This window comes from Diabrotica undecimpunctata, chromosome 3, assembly GCF_040954645.1.
Source record: "Diabrotica undecimpunctata isolate CICGRU chromosome 3, icDiaUnde3, whole genome shotgun sequence".
NCBI lineage: Eukaryota > Metazoa > Arthropoda > Insecta > Coleoptera > Chrysomelidae > Diabrotica > Diabrotica undecimpunctata.
In genome coordinates, this window is record NC_092805.1 from 81,666,886 (window position 1) to 81,682,953 (window position 16,068).

The window sequence follows — 16,068 nt, forward strand, 5'->3', positions numbered from 1 at the left end:
ATTTGGTTTCTGACCCAATTTTTATCATTGTCTTAGCTTAGCAAAAATGGCTTAAGGCCTTTATTTTGAATGTAACGAATTTGAAATTGATCACTAAAAGAATGGTTAAGGTCTAGAAGGTGAAGTGCGTACGTAGAATCTTTTTTTTTTTTCTATTATTGAAAGCCCTTTTGTGTTCTGCTATACATTTAATAAAAGTTCTACCAGTTTAACATTGTAAGTTTTTGGGCAGCCGCGACATTTAAGTTTGTATACAGCACCGTGTAAGTAACAACAACTTGGGCTAATGTATTAACGAAAATAGCCAAAACAAAAAGAACTTATACAGTGATGTATACCAACTTAAATGTGGCGACTGCCCAAAACTTATATCGGCCAAACTGGTAGAACTTTTAACAAACATATAGCAGAACACAAAAGGGTTTTCAATAATAGAAAAACAAACTCTAAGTACGCACTTCACTTTCTAAACCATAATAATTTTTTTAATGACCAATTTCAAATTCTTTACATTCACTTCTAGTTCACTCACTCAGTAGTGAACTAGTGAGTGAACTAGAAGTGACTAGTGAGTGTAGTAGTGTCCGGGAGCTCGGGAGACTGAGACATCGGAAGCCCTGAAGAAGACATCAGATGTCGAAAGCTCGGCCCAATGGATATCGACGCGGTTCAACCCGGAAGACTGGTGAGTTTAATATTAATTTTTATAATAGTATTAATCTTAGCTCTAGGTTTATATATATATTTATATATATATACATATATATATATATATATATATATATATATATATATATATATATATATATATATATATATATAGTAAACTCTTAAATATTGGGGAAATCTGCAAGAAAGACTCTTATGAGTATCAATTGTTTCGACGAACGTTTTCGCCAAAGAGAATTAATTTGGCTTCTTCAGGGCTGAAAGAGAATAAATTATAATTAGCTACCATATATTATCTATTAAAAACATTATTGATCTTACCGTAACTTAGAATTGTAGAGTTAGAATGTTAAAAAACTTAGCTAGTAACAACATAGTGGTGTTTTTTGTTACTATGTGCAAAAAAAGTTTTTTTTAACATTGGAAATGTATGGTTTTGAACTTAAAACGCAAAGATTTACCCAAGTTTAATCGAAAAACCCAATGTAACTACATTTAAAAGAAGGTAATTCTTTGAATTGTCGGCAATAACTAAATTTTTGATTGTTAGAAAGTTTAAATGTGAGGTTCTGTTTTATCAGAACGCATGTGCTGACAACTCAAGTAGTTCTTTTGAATCTTTATGTCGTTAAGGTTCATTGGTATAACCGAATGAAGTTAAATCCCAGTATAGGGAAATATTATTTTGGATTTTCTTTTTTAATTATATTATATTGTTCATGTATTATTATAATAATATCTTATTGAGATGTATCTAAGAAAAGCAAGGGAATGTTATCTTTTTTAGTTAATGGAAATTAATTACTAAAGTAGGTTAGTTGTTAATGGATATATCAGTCAAGTTAGTTATCTGTGATGTTGTATTGTTCTTGGTATCTGATTTAAGTAAGAAGTGGTATATATCGCTTAGATTCTTAATATCCCTCTTAACATTGATGGAGAAATCGTTAAGGAAAGACATTTCAATGAACTCTCTTTTAGATTTATTGTTCTCACGGTGGAGAATTGTAGTGTTAGTATAGTCCATGAGATGACCAGTGGAATGGACATGTTTGGCTAATGCACAGCGGGCAGAGTGAAGTCGAGAATCACTTTTGTGTAGTGTAATACGTGATTTCAATAATTGAGATGTTTGGTCGATGTAGGAATTGCTGCAAGAGAGGCATGGAATATTGAAGACAATGTTACTAAGCCTATCTATGGGAGTCTTATCTTTTATCTTAGAATAAAGATTATTAATTGTTAGGGCTGATCTACAAGGCACATTAAGTTTAATGTTGTTATTATTATTACCAAAGGTATTTTCAACACTTTTCAGAATCCTTGTTAACCCCGGAGTGATATCTCTGAAATATGGTAATGAAAAATATTTGTTGATAGGAGTATCGGAGACTGGGTTCCCACTTAAGACATCAGGATCAGCATACCAATCTATTTTAATGTTGTTGTTTTCCCTGATCATCCTTATGTCGAGAAAGGGGACGGACCAATTACCATCTTCCCTCTCTATAGTGAACAAGATGTAGGGGTCATAACCATTGAAAGTATCTAATAGTTCATCTACCTTGTCATTGGGTATAGCCATAATGATATCATCAACATTTTTTTTAGTAAATGGAATTTGAAAGGATAGTAAAGGAATGACTGAGTCTAATACATAATCCATAACGTAAGTTGCAATGATAGGAGAAATCTTTGCTCCCATAGGGGCACCGAAAGTTTGTTGATAGAATTTACCATTAAATGAGAAGTAAGTGTTGTTAAAGAGAAATTCGACGATGCTGATTAATCTGTCATAAGACATGGAACAACAACCTCTAATACGGTCCCAGTTGATCTCTATTGATGTCAAACATATAAATATCTATATATCTATATTTGGTTTCAGTGGTTTTCCGGGTTTGACTTCGGGGTTGAATAATTTTGATATTGAGAAAAACCATTATTTTAACGACGGTTCGGCAAGGTCGCACTTGTAATTGTCAAGTTAGGTAGTGAAACTTCTTGCTGATGCTTGAAGTAGGCTTCCATTTAGTATTTTAAACTAATGTGTTAGCCTTTTTGTTTTCTGGCCAAGGTCTGAACCATCGACCACTAGATCATTGGTGAAGTAGTGAAGACTTCACATAGTGAAGTAAATATGGTTCATTCGCCTTGCCCACGTGTCTATCTGACCGATATATCGGGTGTATAGCATACTAGTTCGCTCCCGCAGTCAGATGTTAATACCCCACAGAAAAGGCGCATAGGTAAATTCGCTCCGGCCATATATTTCTTAGAAAAGATATTTGAATAATGTCTTCTCAAACTTTGTATTTACCTATTAATACAACACTACCATCATTGTTTAAAAAAGAATGAGTCTTTTTTAAACAATGCTACTATATAACACTACTTCTTACTTAAAAAAATATTAAAATTATAACGATAATATCACTAAAGTATTATGATCTTGGAGCTGATATTCCCTTTTTCACTATTTGATTGGGTTTTTCCGTATCAGAAGTTGAAATTGATATATTTCTTTGAAAAGATTGGTAGGTAATTAGTAGTCTACATGAAATTTTATGATAAGAAATAGGGGTGGTGCGAATCTTAACATTATTACTTTAGTTCCAGTTAGAATGACGTTATACCTAGTTCATGATGGAAAAATCTGAAGTAAGTGAAATGTTAAGTGAAAAGGGTAAGTCAATGTTAGTTATTGACAATTACAAGTATAACTTCCATAAAATGCTTGCTAATAATATCAAACGTTAGCAGTGTGTAGAAAGAAGTTGCAAAGCATTTGTTAAAACTTTAAATATTTGTAACAGGGTAGTCGAATGTAGTCATAACCATACCCATGAAAGTTTATCAAAAACAGTGTTAAACCGGCAAAAATTAAGTAATAGTGTTAAGCGTAAGGCAATTGATGATTTGTGTGAAAAACCATTGAAGTTGATACACAGCGAAATTAAACAAACATGCACTAAAAGTCTTACTGTGGAAGATGTACATTTGATTAGAAAAAATATTTATAATAGTAGAAAACAAGTTATTCCCGAAATTCCGAAGTGCGCGCAGGAAGTACATGACTCGTTAAACTCCGTGGAAGTGGCAACCAACCAAAAAGAACAATTTTTATTGAAAAATGATCCGGTAAAAATTTGTTGCTTTTTCTTGTGTCCATCTAATTTAACATATTTAAGTAAATTAGAAACAATTTATATTGAGGGAACTTTCAAAATACTGCAGTAAATTTTTTATTCAACTATTTACAGTTGACGGACTCGAAAATGGACACTACGTGCCGTTGGCAATCTTTTTGCTTTCAAATAAGTTAACAAACTCATATGTAACTGCCTTAAATTGTTTAAAGACGAAGTGTCAAAAATTGAACTTAAATTTTAGTCCCAAGGTTGTGTATGCCGATTTCGAAAAAGCGATCCATGCAGCTGTCACTGAAGTGTTTCCATCTGCGAAAATAAAAGGATGTAGGTTTCATCTCGGACAATCATTGTGGAGAAAAATTCAAAAAGTTGGTCTGGCTACTGAGTATTCAAAGGTGAGTGTTTTGTTTTAGACTTTAGTAAAATATTATCAACACAACACCAAGCCGTACAACAATTTGCTGACTACTTGGTAGACAACTATATTTCTGAAGAGGCAGACTTCCCTCCTGAGATGTGGGCGGAAAACAGTTCATCACTTGAGCGTACAGCCAATACCTGTGAAAGTTTCCATTCTAAATTTAATTCGTTATTTTACAATCCGCACACTAATACATTTCAATTTTTAGAAGTTTTAAAAGATATTCAAATTGACACTTATACAGGGTGGTCCTTAAGTAATTGTACAAAATGAAACAGTAGATTCTATACTTTAAAATATTACGATTGAGGCCAAATTGCTTTAATAAAATGTTGATATTAAGAAAGATATAGGGTGTTAAAGTGCCAATTTAAAATTTTATTTTTCGCTATAACTTTCATGTTTATAAACATTTATGTACAAAAATTTACAACTGGGTACTTTTAAATATGAGAAATTATAATTTGATGCACACTTTGATGTAACTGATAGAGAGCGCCACATATGCCACATATGTGGTATACATTTGCACTTAACTTTTTTGCTCTTTAAGATACCTGTATTTGGGACAAAAAATGTTAAAGATACATTATTTTAACGAAAAAAAGGTATACCTGATAATAACTTCAAAAGTCAACAGTTTTGGAGATAATCGCATTTTACAAATCAGCTGCATAATTCTTATTAAGGCAATTACTCCAGGCAACGAAGAAAAAATAGACAAAAACATTAATACTTCTGAAATTTGGCATAAAATACCTTTAACTAAAGTTAATAGTTAACGAAATATTAAATAAAATGAATATATCAGCAGGATACTTAATAATAGGATTTGACAAAATAATATAATAATAGGATTTTACATCAAACATTTTACGTTTTATGTTAAATTAAAGTCATAATCAAAATATTTTGTTGACAAACTAAATTAAGAAATAGTTAAACTAAATAACATAACTTTTTGTCAAAGTAAGTGTTTGATATGTCCACCATTTTCTGTAATTCATTTGTCAATATATTCCATAAAAGATCGTCTCATATTAAATAGCATCATTGGTTCTAAAGAAACTGCTGCAGTATTTATTTCTTCCCATAGTTGGTTGCGAATGTTTATGGGATTCTTATAGACACGTTGTTTTAATGCGTCCCATACACCAAAATCAAGCGGAATAAATTCTGGGCTACGTGGTGGCTATAATGTATAATGGATGAATATATTCTTTTGGATACATATCCAAATGTTATGGTATATTATGGAACTACATCTTATTTGTCGCAGAGGTTAAATAATGTATTAAACTGTAACGTATCTCGTTCATTGGTTACTTCTATACACACGGAATAACCTATCGATGACATTACTTATTTATATGATTACGTTACAGCTTACGAGTAACTATAATTACATCTCGAACAAATGGACTATTATGATTTACTAACAAACTAATATTATGCTGAAGTAAATTGTCTGTGTGTTTACTATATTTATAACACTATCGGTTATTAGCATCTTGCATAAACCACATATTTTGGGTTTTCAGCATTTTACAATAGAGAAAAAGTAATACAACGCCATTATAAAAACTTAAGAAGCGATAGAAGAGAGAAATTGTAAACATGATGACGGCCAACGTCTGAATACGGACACGGCACCTAAAGTAGAAGATGAAGAATCTTTTCTTCAATAAGACATTTTGTGATGTTACATTATTATTTTTATGTTGTTTTAATAAGAATAAACTATATATTATGCTTATCTACAGGTATTCAGTGATTTACCGCACAAATATCAAACTAAGAATTATTATGCAACTGACTTATAAAATCCGATTATCTCGAAAACGGTTGAATTTTAAGGTTACTAACAAATATACCTTTTCTTTGTAAAAATAATGTATCTTTTATATTTTTTAACACAAATAGAACTAACTTAAAGAGCAAAAAAGTTAAGCGTAAATTTATGCCACACATGTGGCATATGTGTCGCCCTCTATTAGTTACATTAAAGTATGTATAAAATTATAATTTATCCTACTCAAAAGCATTCAACTGTAAACTTCTGTCCAAAAATATTTACAAACGTAAAAGTTATAGCGAAAAATAAAATTTTAAATTTCCACTTTAACACCCTGTATCTTTCTTAATATCAACATTTTATTAAAGCAAGTTGGCTTAAATCGTAATATTTTAAAGTGCAGAATCTACGGTTTCTGTTTGTACAATTACTTAAGGACCACCCTGTATAAAAATACGAAGTTCTGTAAAACCGAAAAAAGTGTACCGAAAAGTACTTCTAGAACGTCAAAAATTTGTTGATCACAAAATAGCGGAATTAAAGCAAAATAAAATTAGTAGATTTGATTTTGTCAAATGTATTTCATTTAGATTTCTAGCGAAATAAATGCCCCGTTTTAATTTATATTTGTTTAATTTTGTAATGGTAGAGAATATCCCATATTATGTTAGTTTTTACACTTGTACCTATTGTTTTCTTATTATACCTATATTTTAGAATAGGCACAAAAATTATTTCAGTAATTTTTAAAAACAATTCAAAATTTCTAATATAATTTCTAAATCAATCACTAACATTTTTCAAAATACATAACGCAAACGATGGAAAACATATTAAGTTGTGAGATAAATAGAAATGAAACTAGTGGAGATGGGAAATTGAGCGATATAACCTATAAATTTACATTTCATTTATTGTGTCCCACCTGTAGACGCAAGAGTTTGGAAACTACCGCTGTGACACTGACAGTTTTAGTTAACATTCTCCTCTGACACGTCTAAAGGTGGGAAACAGTGAATATAATGTAAATTTATAGGTTTCTATCGCTAAATTTCTCATCTCTACTAGTTTCATTTCTTTTATCTTACAACTTCATATGTTCCATCGTTTGCGTTATTTTGCCGGTTATTCGCGCGCTTATCACTGTATTTATATAAATATGTAACTACCAATATTTGATATAATTTCTAATATAAAATACAAAAGCCGCAGTACCTATTTTCCTGGTGTTAATTTTCCTAGAACTTAATAGATAAATACTTAATCCGCTTGACCACGGGAGCGAACTAGGTTATGGTGTTCGGAGCGAACTAATATGTAATTAATAGGGTTTTTTTGACCTTGGGAGCGAACTAGTAAGTGTGCTCCAGACATATCTAATGGGTACAGAAGCACAATATAGAATGTTTGTATGGATCATAATTTGTTTACTCATAACTTCACAAAATTGTATTCGTCGATCAATATCGTCTTCGTTTAGTTCTTGTACCAAATGGTATTTCGTACGGATAGAAGTTATGGCCTTTTAGAATCTTTTGACAACGTCGACTAACACCAGATTCAGATTTCAATTGACGGGTACTTAAATTTAGTCTAAAATCATGACTTTCCTTCCTTCGTTTCATCGGGATTGTGAATGTTAAGTTTTCTATTGGCCACCGATCCAGTTTCTCCAAATTTAGCAATAAGTTTCAAAACATAATTTCGTTGTACTTTGCTGTTTTCATGTCGCTCGTTAAATAATTCCGCTAGTCTATTAGCACACTGATTACAGTTGCTACTTATCTTCTTCTTTAAGTGCCGTCTCCCGATCGGAGGTTGGATATCATCATCACTATCTTTACTCTATCTACTGCTGCTCTGAAGAGTTCTATACAACTGCATTTAAACCAGTCCCTTAAATTCTTCAACCATGACACTCTTCTTCTTCCTATACTCTTTCCTCCTCTTATCTTTCCCTGTATTATCAGCCTTAGCAGTTCATATCGCTGTCCCCTCATTACGTGTCCCAGATATTGTAACTTTCTTATTTTTATTATTTCGCATTCTTTGCCTATTTCTCGCAATACTTCCGTGTTAGTTTTCTTCTGTGTCCATGCTATTCTAAGCATCCTCCTGTAACACCACATTTCAAAGGACTGTAACTTATTTATGTGTTCTTGCTTTAATGTCCAGCTTTCAAGTCCATATTGCAGTATCGAAAACACGTTGCATCACAGTGCTCTTAATCTCAGTTCTAATCTGTCTTTGTTGCAGAGAATTGTTTTCATTTTTACAAACGCATTTCTTGCTATTTCTATCCTTGCTCTTATTTCGGTTGTTTGATCATTATTGTCTGAAATCCAATTTCTAGGTTCCTAGGTATTTGTATTTATCAACCCTTTCTATCGATACATTTCCCAAATGTATGTTTTTTGGTATATTGGTTTTCTTTGTTATTATCATGTATTTGGTCTTTTTTTGGTATTATTTTTGGTTGTATTTGGTAATTTTTCATGTCTTACTTTCAAATCAACGTATCAAACATGCACATCAACATTCATATCAATGCATCTTTGAGCTAACACATTAAAAGCAAATAACGCTTCTCTGATTTCTAGTCCGTTTCTGAACCCAAACTGACTATCATCTATTCCTTCTTTCAGTTTTTTATTTATACGAACATGTATTATTTTCAGGAATAATTTGAGAATGTGACTTATTAGTGATATTGTTCTGTATTCACTGCAATAATTAGCGTTTGTATTTTTAGGGATAGCACAAAAGGTGGAGAGTAACCATTGTTTCGGTATGTGTCCTGTTTTGTATACTGAGTTAAATAAGTCTACTATAATGTCTAAGGTTTCATCATTTATGCATTTTAAGGTTTCTATAGGAATTTGGTCTGGACCTACTGTTTTACAATTTTTGCTGTTTTTAATGCCGTTTTAATTTCCTCTTTTAATATCTTTAAAACCATATCCTCTTCTACTTCTATCTCCATCTGTTCTGTTATATTGTGTTTGAACAGTTCATTGATATATTCTGTCCATCTTTTTAATTTGGCGTTAGTATTCAACACAAGTTTCCCATTTGCATCTTTCCGTATTCCCGGTTTTCTTGTTCTATTGTTGTAAGTTAATTCTTTAATTTTTTTATGTGTGTTAAAACTATCATGTCTTTTCTGGTATTCTTCTATTTCTGCGCATTGTTCTTTTAACCATTGTTCTTTCGCTTTCTTAATTCTGTATTTTATTTGTTTATCCACTTTTTTGAACATCTAATTATCATTAATCCGTTGTTGATTTCATCTGCCAGGCGTTGTCTTATGTGTGGGTTCCTTAATTTACTTCTATCGATTTTTGCATGTGTTGTTCTTCGTTTTATTATTTTCATTTTGAGCCTAATTTTGGTCACTACTGGGTTGTGATCTGATCCTATGTCGGCACTTGGATAGGCTTTTGTGGATATAATTGCGTTCCTGCATCTTTGTCTAACGTACTAATATATAGTCTATTTGGTTTCTTACAATTCTCTCTTCTTGATCTGCTGGTCACTTTCAGGTATATAGTCTTCTCTTTGGCATTTTGAATAATGTATTAGCTATAACAAAATTATTGCTTTGGCAAAATTCGATAAGCCTGTCACCCCTTTCGTTTCTGTTGCCCAGACCATATCCTCCTGTACATTCTTCTACTTTTTCTTCCCCAACCTTTGCGTTAAAGTATCCCATTATAATTGTTACATCTTACGTTTTAATGGATTTTAAAATGTTGTCTAGATCTTCGTAGAAAGTTTCAATATCGCTCTCTGGTTTGTCCGCAGTTGGAGCATAAACTTGTAGGATGTTTATTTTGGGTTTGTTCTGGTTTAATTGTAAGAGTATAATTCTGTTGGGGTATGGAGTGAAATTTATTACAGCTTCATCAATTTTTTGTTTAATATTATCCCGACACCATATCTGTGTGAACCGTTTTGACTTCCTGAATAATATATTGTTTTATTGTTTATTTTTATCTTTCCTGAGTCGGGCCAATGGACATCGCTGATTCCTAAAATATCTATATTCAGCCTTTCCATTTCTTTAACGGCATTATGTATTTTTCCAGCTTGATGTAGACTTCTAACATTCCAAGTCGCTACTTTGCAAGGTTTTCGCATGTTGACGACCAGGGAGGCCTTGCAGTCTTGTGAGTTTCCACCTCTGCCGAATCTTGTTTTCCGAGTTTCATGATCAGTAGAGTGTTTGGTTGTATTGTTAGTCATGATGATTAACTAGAGATGCTAGGTGCATTGGTTTCCCGTTGTCTTATGCATCTCCACGCCGTTGACCATGTCTGGTTCGTCCGCCTTTAGAAACGATTTTCCATTTCTAGGACAAGAAGGTGCCCTTCCACTGACCGACTCTTCCACCCGAAGCTGTTGGTCATTGCTACTCATAAAACCACGTAAATACAGGTATTTTAAGAACAAGATTTTGTCATATCAATCACCAATGATGTATTAAATGCTCATTTGAAATCAGTAAGAAATATTGTTTTTTACATTTTGTCAAGAAATAATATTACACTAAACCAACTTTTTTGCCACCAAAGCGTAACATGATAAACCGTAAATAAATTTATCCTCAATATGAACCAAAACTAATTGTAGATGCCTTACAGATAATCGAACTAGTGCTGTTTAATTTATCTTGGGACTTTCACTAAATTAATTAATTTAACATTAGTGCTCCATTATCTATTTTTAACTCCAGTAAAGTAACTACTTCAAATCTTTTAAATTATAGGTCCTAAAGTTCAAAAGCTGTTGACCGCAAGTACATCATACATAATTTTAATGTAAAAAGAATCGAACATCCTTTAAAATGAGGTATGTCACCTTCTAGAATGCTGCAGATATGATAGTGAAAATATGACCCCTTTTATATGTGTTCCTAATAGAACACAAATATTTATTAAAAGCTCCCTATACATCGCTTCCAGAAATAATTTATAAGGAGCAAATTGAAAACAGCTGAACCTGACCTTTTCGTTTGAACTACATGCTCTTACCTTTATATTCAAAATAGAAAAATCGAAATTACAATTGATAAAAAATAAGGTAGGTAGAAAAAAGTAGTTTTAGACTATGTATTTTTACCTGAACATAGCGTAACTCCGACTAAAATGGAGAGAATCCACGATGTTAGCCCTTTGCCTTCTTGAAAATAGTCCAAAAATTCGTCGTAGAATATTCCAAAACAGTAGGTTACTCCGTCAGCTGCAAATAAAAAGAGTATTTAGTTTAGTTTTACTATATAATGCAGAAAAAAATGGTCAACAAAATAAATTCATAAAAAAATAATAAACAAAAAAGACTGTATGTATTCATTACTGTCAAAAATGGGTACATATAGTATCTAACTAATTTGCGGTTACGCGATCAGATAAAAATAGGTGATCCTAAAAAAAATTAATTAATTACTATTTAAATTTAAAATGACTCAAATTCGTTTTAAAGTAGATTAAATCATTATATAAACCAAACTATTCCGATTAACAAGTTTACCTATATTATGTAGAACAAATGGTCAATAAAATAAAATCATAAAAAAATAATAAACAAAAAAACTGTATTTATTAATTACTGTTAAAAATGAGTAGGTACATACAAACAACAACAAACCATTATCTAACTAAATTGCGGTTATGCGATCAGATAAAAATAGGTGATTCTAAAAAAATAAATTACTATTTAAATTAAAAAAAAAAAAAAAAAAACGAAAAATAATGGATTTCAATCACAATGTTTCAACAGGAAAAGCTTTTTGGTTCGCAATTTTTACACTGAAAATATACAGTACATAAATGAACTGCATGATTATATGTAACTTTTTAATAAACGAAACAAATGAAAATGAAAATACAAATGAAAATGAAAACGATATATACATATATCTCTAATTCAATCATAAAAATTTAACGTGAAATGTCTTTCTACACTTAAATTACCGGATCAATAGCGCAAGCTTGTTCAGCCCTAATGTGTCATGAAGCGAGCCTCTCACAAAAAGGTAGGTACGACCCTCTAAACGCAGGTCGAAATCTTATCTTATCTGGTCGACCCAAATAAAACAATGAAACAGGATAGGTGGTGACATGATAATGAACATAGTCTGAATGCGGGCCGACGATAGAACTCTAGAACGATAAATTCTTTCCATATTTTCATGATCAACCAAAGAAAAACAGATGAGAAATCGTATAGGAAAACTCTAGAATGATAAATTCTTTCTATATTTTCATGATCAACCAAAGAGAGACAAAGTTAAAAGGACTTACCGCTAATACGAGTTATCGCCACAAAAACGTATTTAAGAGACTAATTACTTAAATGTTAATATAAGCACTTTTTAATAGGTACTTCGAGAAAGAAAGTGCTTCTGTATTTATAATACAAAATTGGTTACACGGCAGAAGTAATACGTACTTTTTAGCTAGACTAAATACAGACGAAATTAATTATATGGGAACTTAAAAATAAGGCGTAGTTAGACGTAATAAAAACAATCTACGAGATAGTATAAGTATCTCGTGGTACAGCACAATCAAAACTTAAGGGCAGTTATGACTAGAAAATTGAAATCGCTACAAAGGTTAACATATACTTAAGTACAGGGACAATTCCTAGTGGATGGAAACAATATTATCCCATTTCTTAAACTTAAGAAAGATAAACTGATCATTTCGTTTAATAAATTTCTAGCATATCTATATCTAGCGAATAATAATATCTTAGCAAGTTATGGTTATAAACTGTAAGTTTTTACGGATATTTGAAGTCGTGGCCACGGTTACGAAAATAATCAAAAGAAAAAAGTAACTGCCAATTATCAACGAAGAAGGAAATTGGTGATCTGGTTTAATGAATTTGCAAGTTAGGAGCAGAATAATATTAGTGTATTGTAGGAAGGTCCTAGAAAGTTATAAGGATAAGGACATTACTAGATTATTTTTGTAAATATTTTAGAAAACTAATTTGCTATACTCGGTGTTATTAAAAAATATGTCATAGTTATAACAACAAGGACATTATTAGAATATTGCAAGCATTTAGGAAAGTTATATTGCTATACTGTAAGTATTATTTAAAATTGTTTACCAATCGATACGATAAAAACAAACACATTATTATTGCATTTTCATTAAGGCTTTTGTGTGATAGTTGTATTATTAAATTTTTGAATGACTTTACTTATCAGTAATGTTAATAAAAGAAAAAGAGAATTATTAGTGCTATTTTCAAAAAGTTTACAAAAGTTTTATTCGCAAAAATTAAGTTTTTATGGCAGTAACCAGAAGCCATCCGAAGAAGATACTGAAATAGAAAGAAAAATTACTAAAGAAAGTAAAGCTGTAGGAGCACTAAGAATGATCAAATCTAAGTTAATATCTAGGAATTCGCAAATCAGGATGTAAAAAACGATTGTGCAACCTTCGATTATGTATGGCAGCGAAACTTGGGTGTTAAGCCAGAAAAATACACACAAATTGGAACAGAAATTGGGACATGAGGGACAAAGGACAATGGCGGCGTATGAAGAAGAAGAACAAATAATGAAGTAGTGGAGCTCTACAACCAACCAAGTATCACACAAAAAGTAAAAGCACAAAAAAGACGTTGAATGGGACATATTTACAGGAAGTCCACAAACCGACATGCATAAAAGTATTAATAGGGGAAGCGAGTGGAAAACGCAGACTAGGAAGACCAAATAAGAAGTGATTAGGGGTTAAAACCGATATAAGAAAACTAAGAATGCCGGACTGCGAGGAAAAGACGAAAAACGAAAGAGATGAGTCGAAAAAATTAGTGAAGAGAATAGAAGTCACGGGCCTTAAAGAAGGGAAGAAGTAACTAGATAAGTGCTGGACAAGAGGAGCAGACAACATTCGTCTGCTATTTACCATCCAACACAATCTGGATGTTTAGAGAGAAAAGCTGGAAAATGGAATAGATAAGTAGAAAATAAAACGGAAACAAAAAATGGAAACAAAAAGTAACAAAAAGTTTGAAGACAATACATTAAATGAATCAAGTGAGAAAAACAACTATCACAATGTTGAGGGAGATACCAACAACTAGAAATGATAACAAACGAAAACACTAACGGTTCAGAGACAACCGAAACAGTATATAATTCCAAATATGTTATGAAAGGGACATCGCTATCTATACAAATCGAAACAATGATAGTTATCATCGAAACAATCATAAACATCACACTATGTATAATAATGTCAAATCTTTTTATTTGCTCATCAAATTCTGATTTCAGTGTACCCATGTAGTTAACTGTAGATGGTGTGTTTCTGACTTTCTATTCATCACCATCATCAACCTGTATGCATCCACTGCTGGACATAGGTCTTCTTTGGTTGTTTCCATCTGTCTGTTTTGTGCGGCTTCCAGTTTCAGTTACTGCTAACACGCTTCAGGTCGTCATGTAACAAACTGGTCAAAGATTTTTTAGCCCAGGCTAAGTCTATGCGACGTGAGAGCTCACATATCCGGTTATCTCCGCCCAATTGAATTTCATGTCCTAAGTACTTATACGATGTAGTATATACAAAATCCCTTCCATCAAGAACAATATTACGATTTAGCACCAGATTAAAGATTATTTGTGTCTTGTTCATGTTCATTTTTAATCCGACCTCCAAGGAAGCGTGATATAATTTTTCCAACATTATTATTACCTCATCCATACGATGGGCTATAAGGACGATGTCATCTGTGAATCTTAAATGACTGAGCTTCTCTCCATTTATGTTGATACAATACGCGTTCAGATCTGCCTTCTTACACGTATGTTCTAAAAGCGTCGTGAATAGCTTTGTAGAGAAGATTTCTCCTTGCTGTATACAGAATTTATTTGATTCTTTTTCAGAGTGTTATGCTAGCAATGGCTTTTTGATAAACATATTTGATTGTGTTAGTCTAGCGATGGTTTATTCGGTATTCTGTCAATGCTTTTAACATTTTCTGCTGGCTTATGATATCGAATGCTTTCTCTTAGTCCACGAATATCAGTACCAATGGTTTTTTGTATTTTGCAAACTTTTCCAACAAGTTTTTTATCATTAGGAAGTGGTCGTTAGTGCTGTATCATAATCCAAATCCAGCTTGTTCTTTAGGTTGATAGAAGTCTTAACTTAGCTTTCAGTCATTTTTTTTGATAATTTTTGTGATAGTAAACTGATAGAAAGGTAGTTTTTTAGATCTGTTATGTCTCCATTCTTGTGTAATAAAACAATGACTGCATTGTTCCATTAAGAAGGAGGTTTTCCTTTATAGAAGCATTCTGTGAAAAGTTTGGCCAAAGCCTGGATTATTTTATTTCCACCTAGTTTGATCGTCTCGATCACTACTCCGATATCGCCAGGGGATTTGTTATTTTTCATTTCTAAAAGTGTCGTTTTGACTTTCGTATGGTGTTACTTCTGACATTAATTGTGATCCCTGGTGTGTGATTTTGAGCAGACACTGATATTGCCTTTCATCGGTGCTCTCATACATTTCGCGATAAAAGGACTCGATGACCTCGAGGATTTCAGTCCTAACCATATGTTTCCATCTATCTTATTCTGTACATATTTTTGTTGCCTCTGTTGTTCGTATTTCGCCTCAAAACTTTTAAAGTTTTTTTGCCTTTGTTTTCTTGAATTAATTTAGGTATTTCTTTTATGTTGTTTTGCCTTATGTCTCTTCGGATTCATCGGTGGATATCTTTATTAAATTTCTTCAATATTGTGTAGTTGGAGTCGTATTTTTCTGTCAGCTGTCTTCTTTTACCTATTAGCTATGTGGTTTTTGGTTTATTATTTTGTGGATCACGACGGTAAGGTAGCACTTTCTTTCCGTTTTTTTAGTGCCTTTGTTTATTATTTCCCTTTCAAGCGCAAATAGCACATTCTGTGACTGTAGGCTTTAAAGTCAATAATTAAGCCTTTTGTTCTTCGGTTTACAATAAATCTCACCCCATCTATGTGTTGGCTTTCATTTCAGCT

At 32.1% G+C, this 16,068-nt stretch overlaps 1 protein-coding gene across 4 annotated transcripts in view; it reads right to left on the reverse strand.

Annotated features, from left to right (window-relative positions):
- Mct1 (Monocarboxylate transporter 1) overlaps positions 1 to 16,068 on the reverse strand; it is a 297,944-nt gene that overhangs the window by 112,952 nt on the left and 168,924 nt on the right. For all 4 annotated transcript variants that reach the window (XM_072526145.1, XM_072526148.1, XM_072526146.1 and 1 more), the window contains exon 3: positions 11,159 to 11,278. In XM_072526145.1, the coding sequence (XP_072382246.1) occupies positions 11,159 to 11,278 (120 nt within the window). The remainder of the gene's footprint in view (positions 1 to 11,158; positions 11,279 to 16,068) is intronic.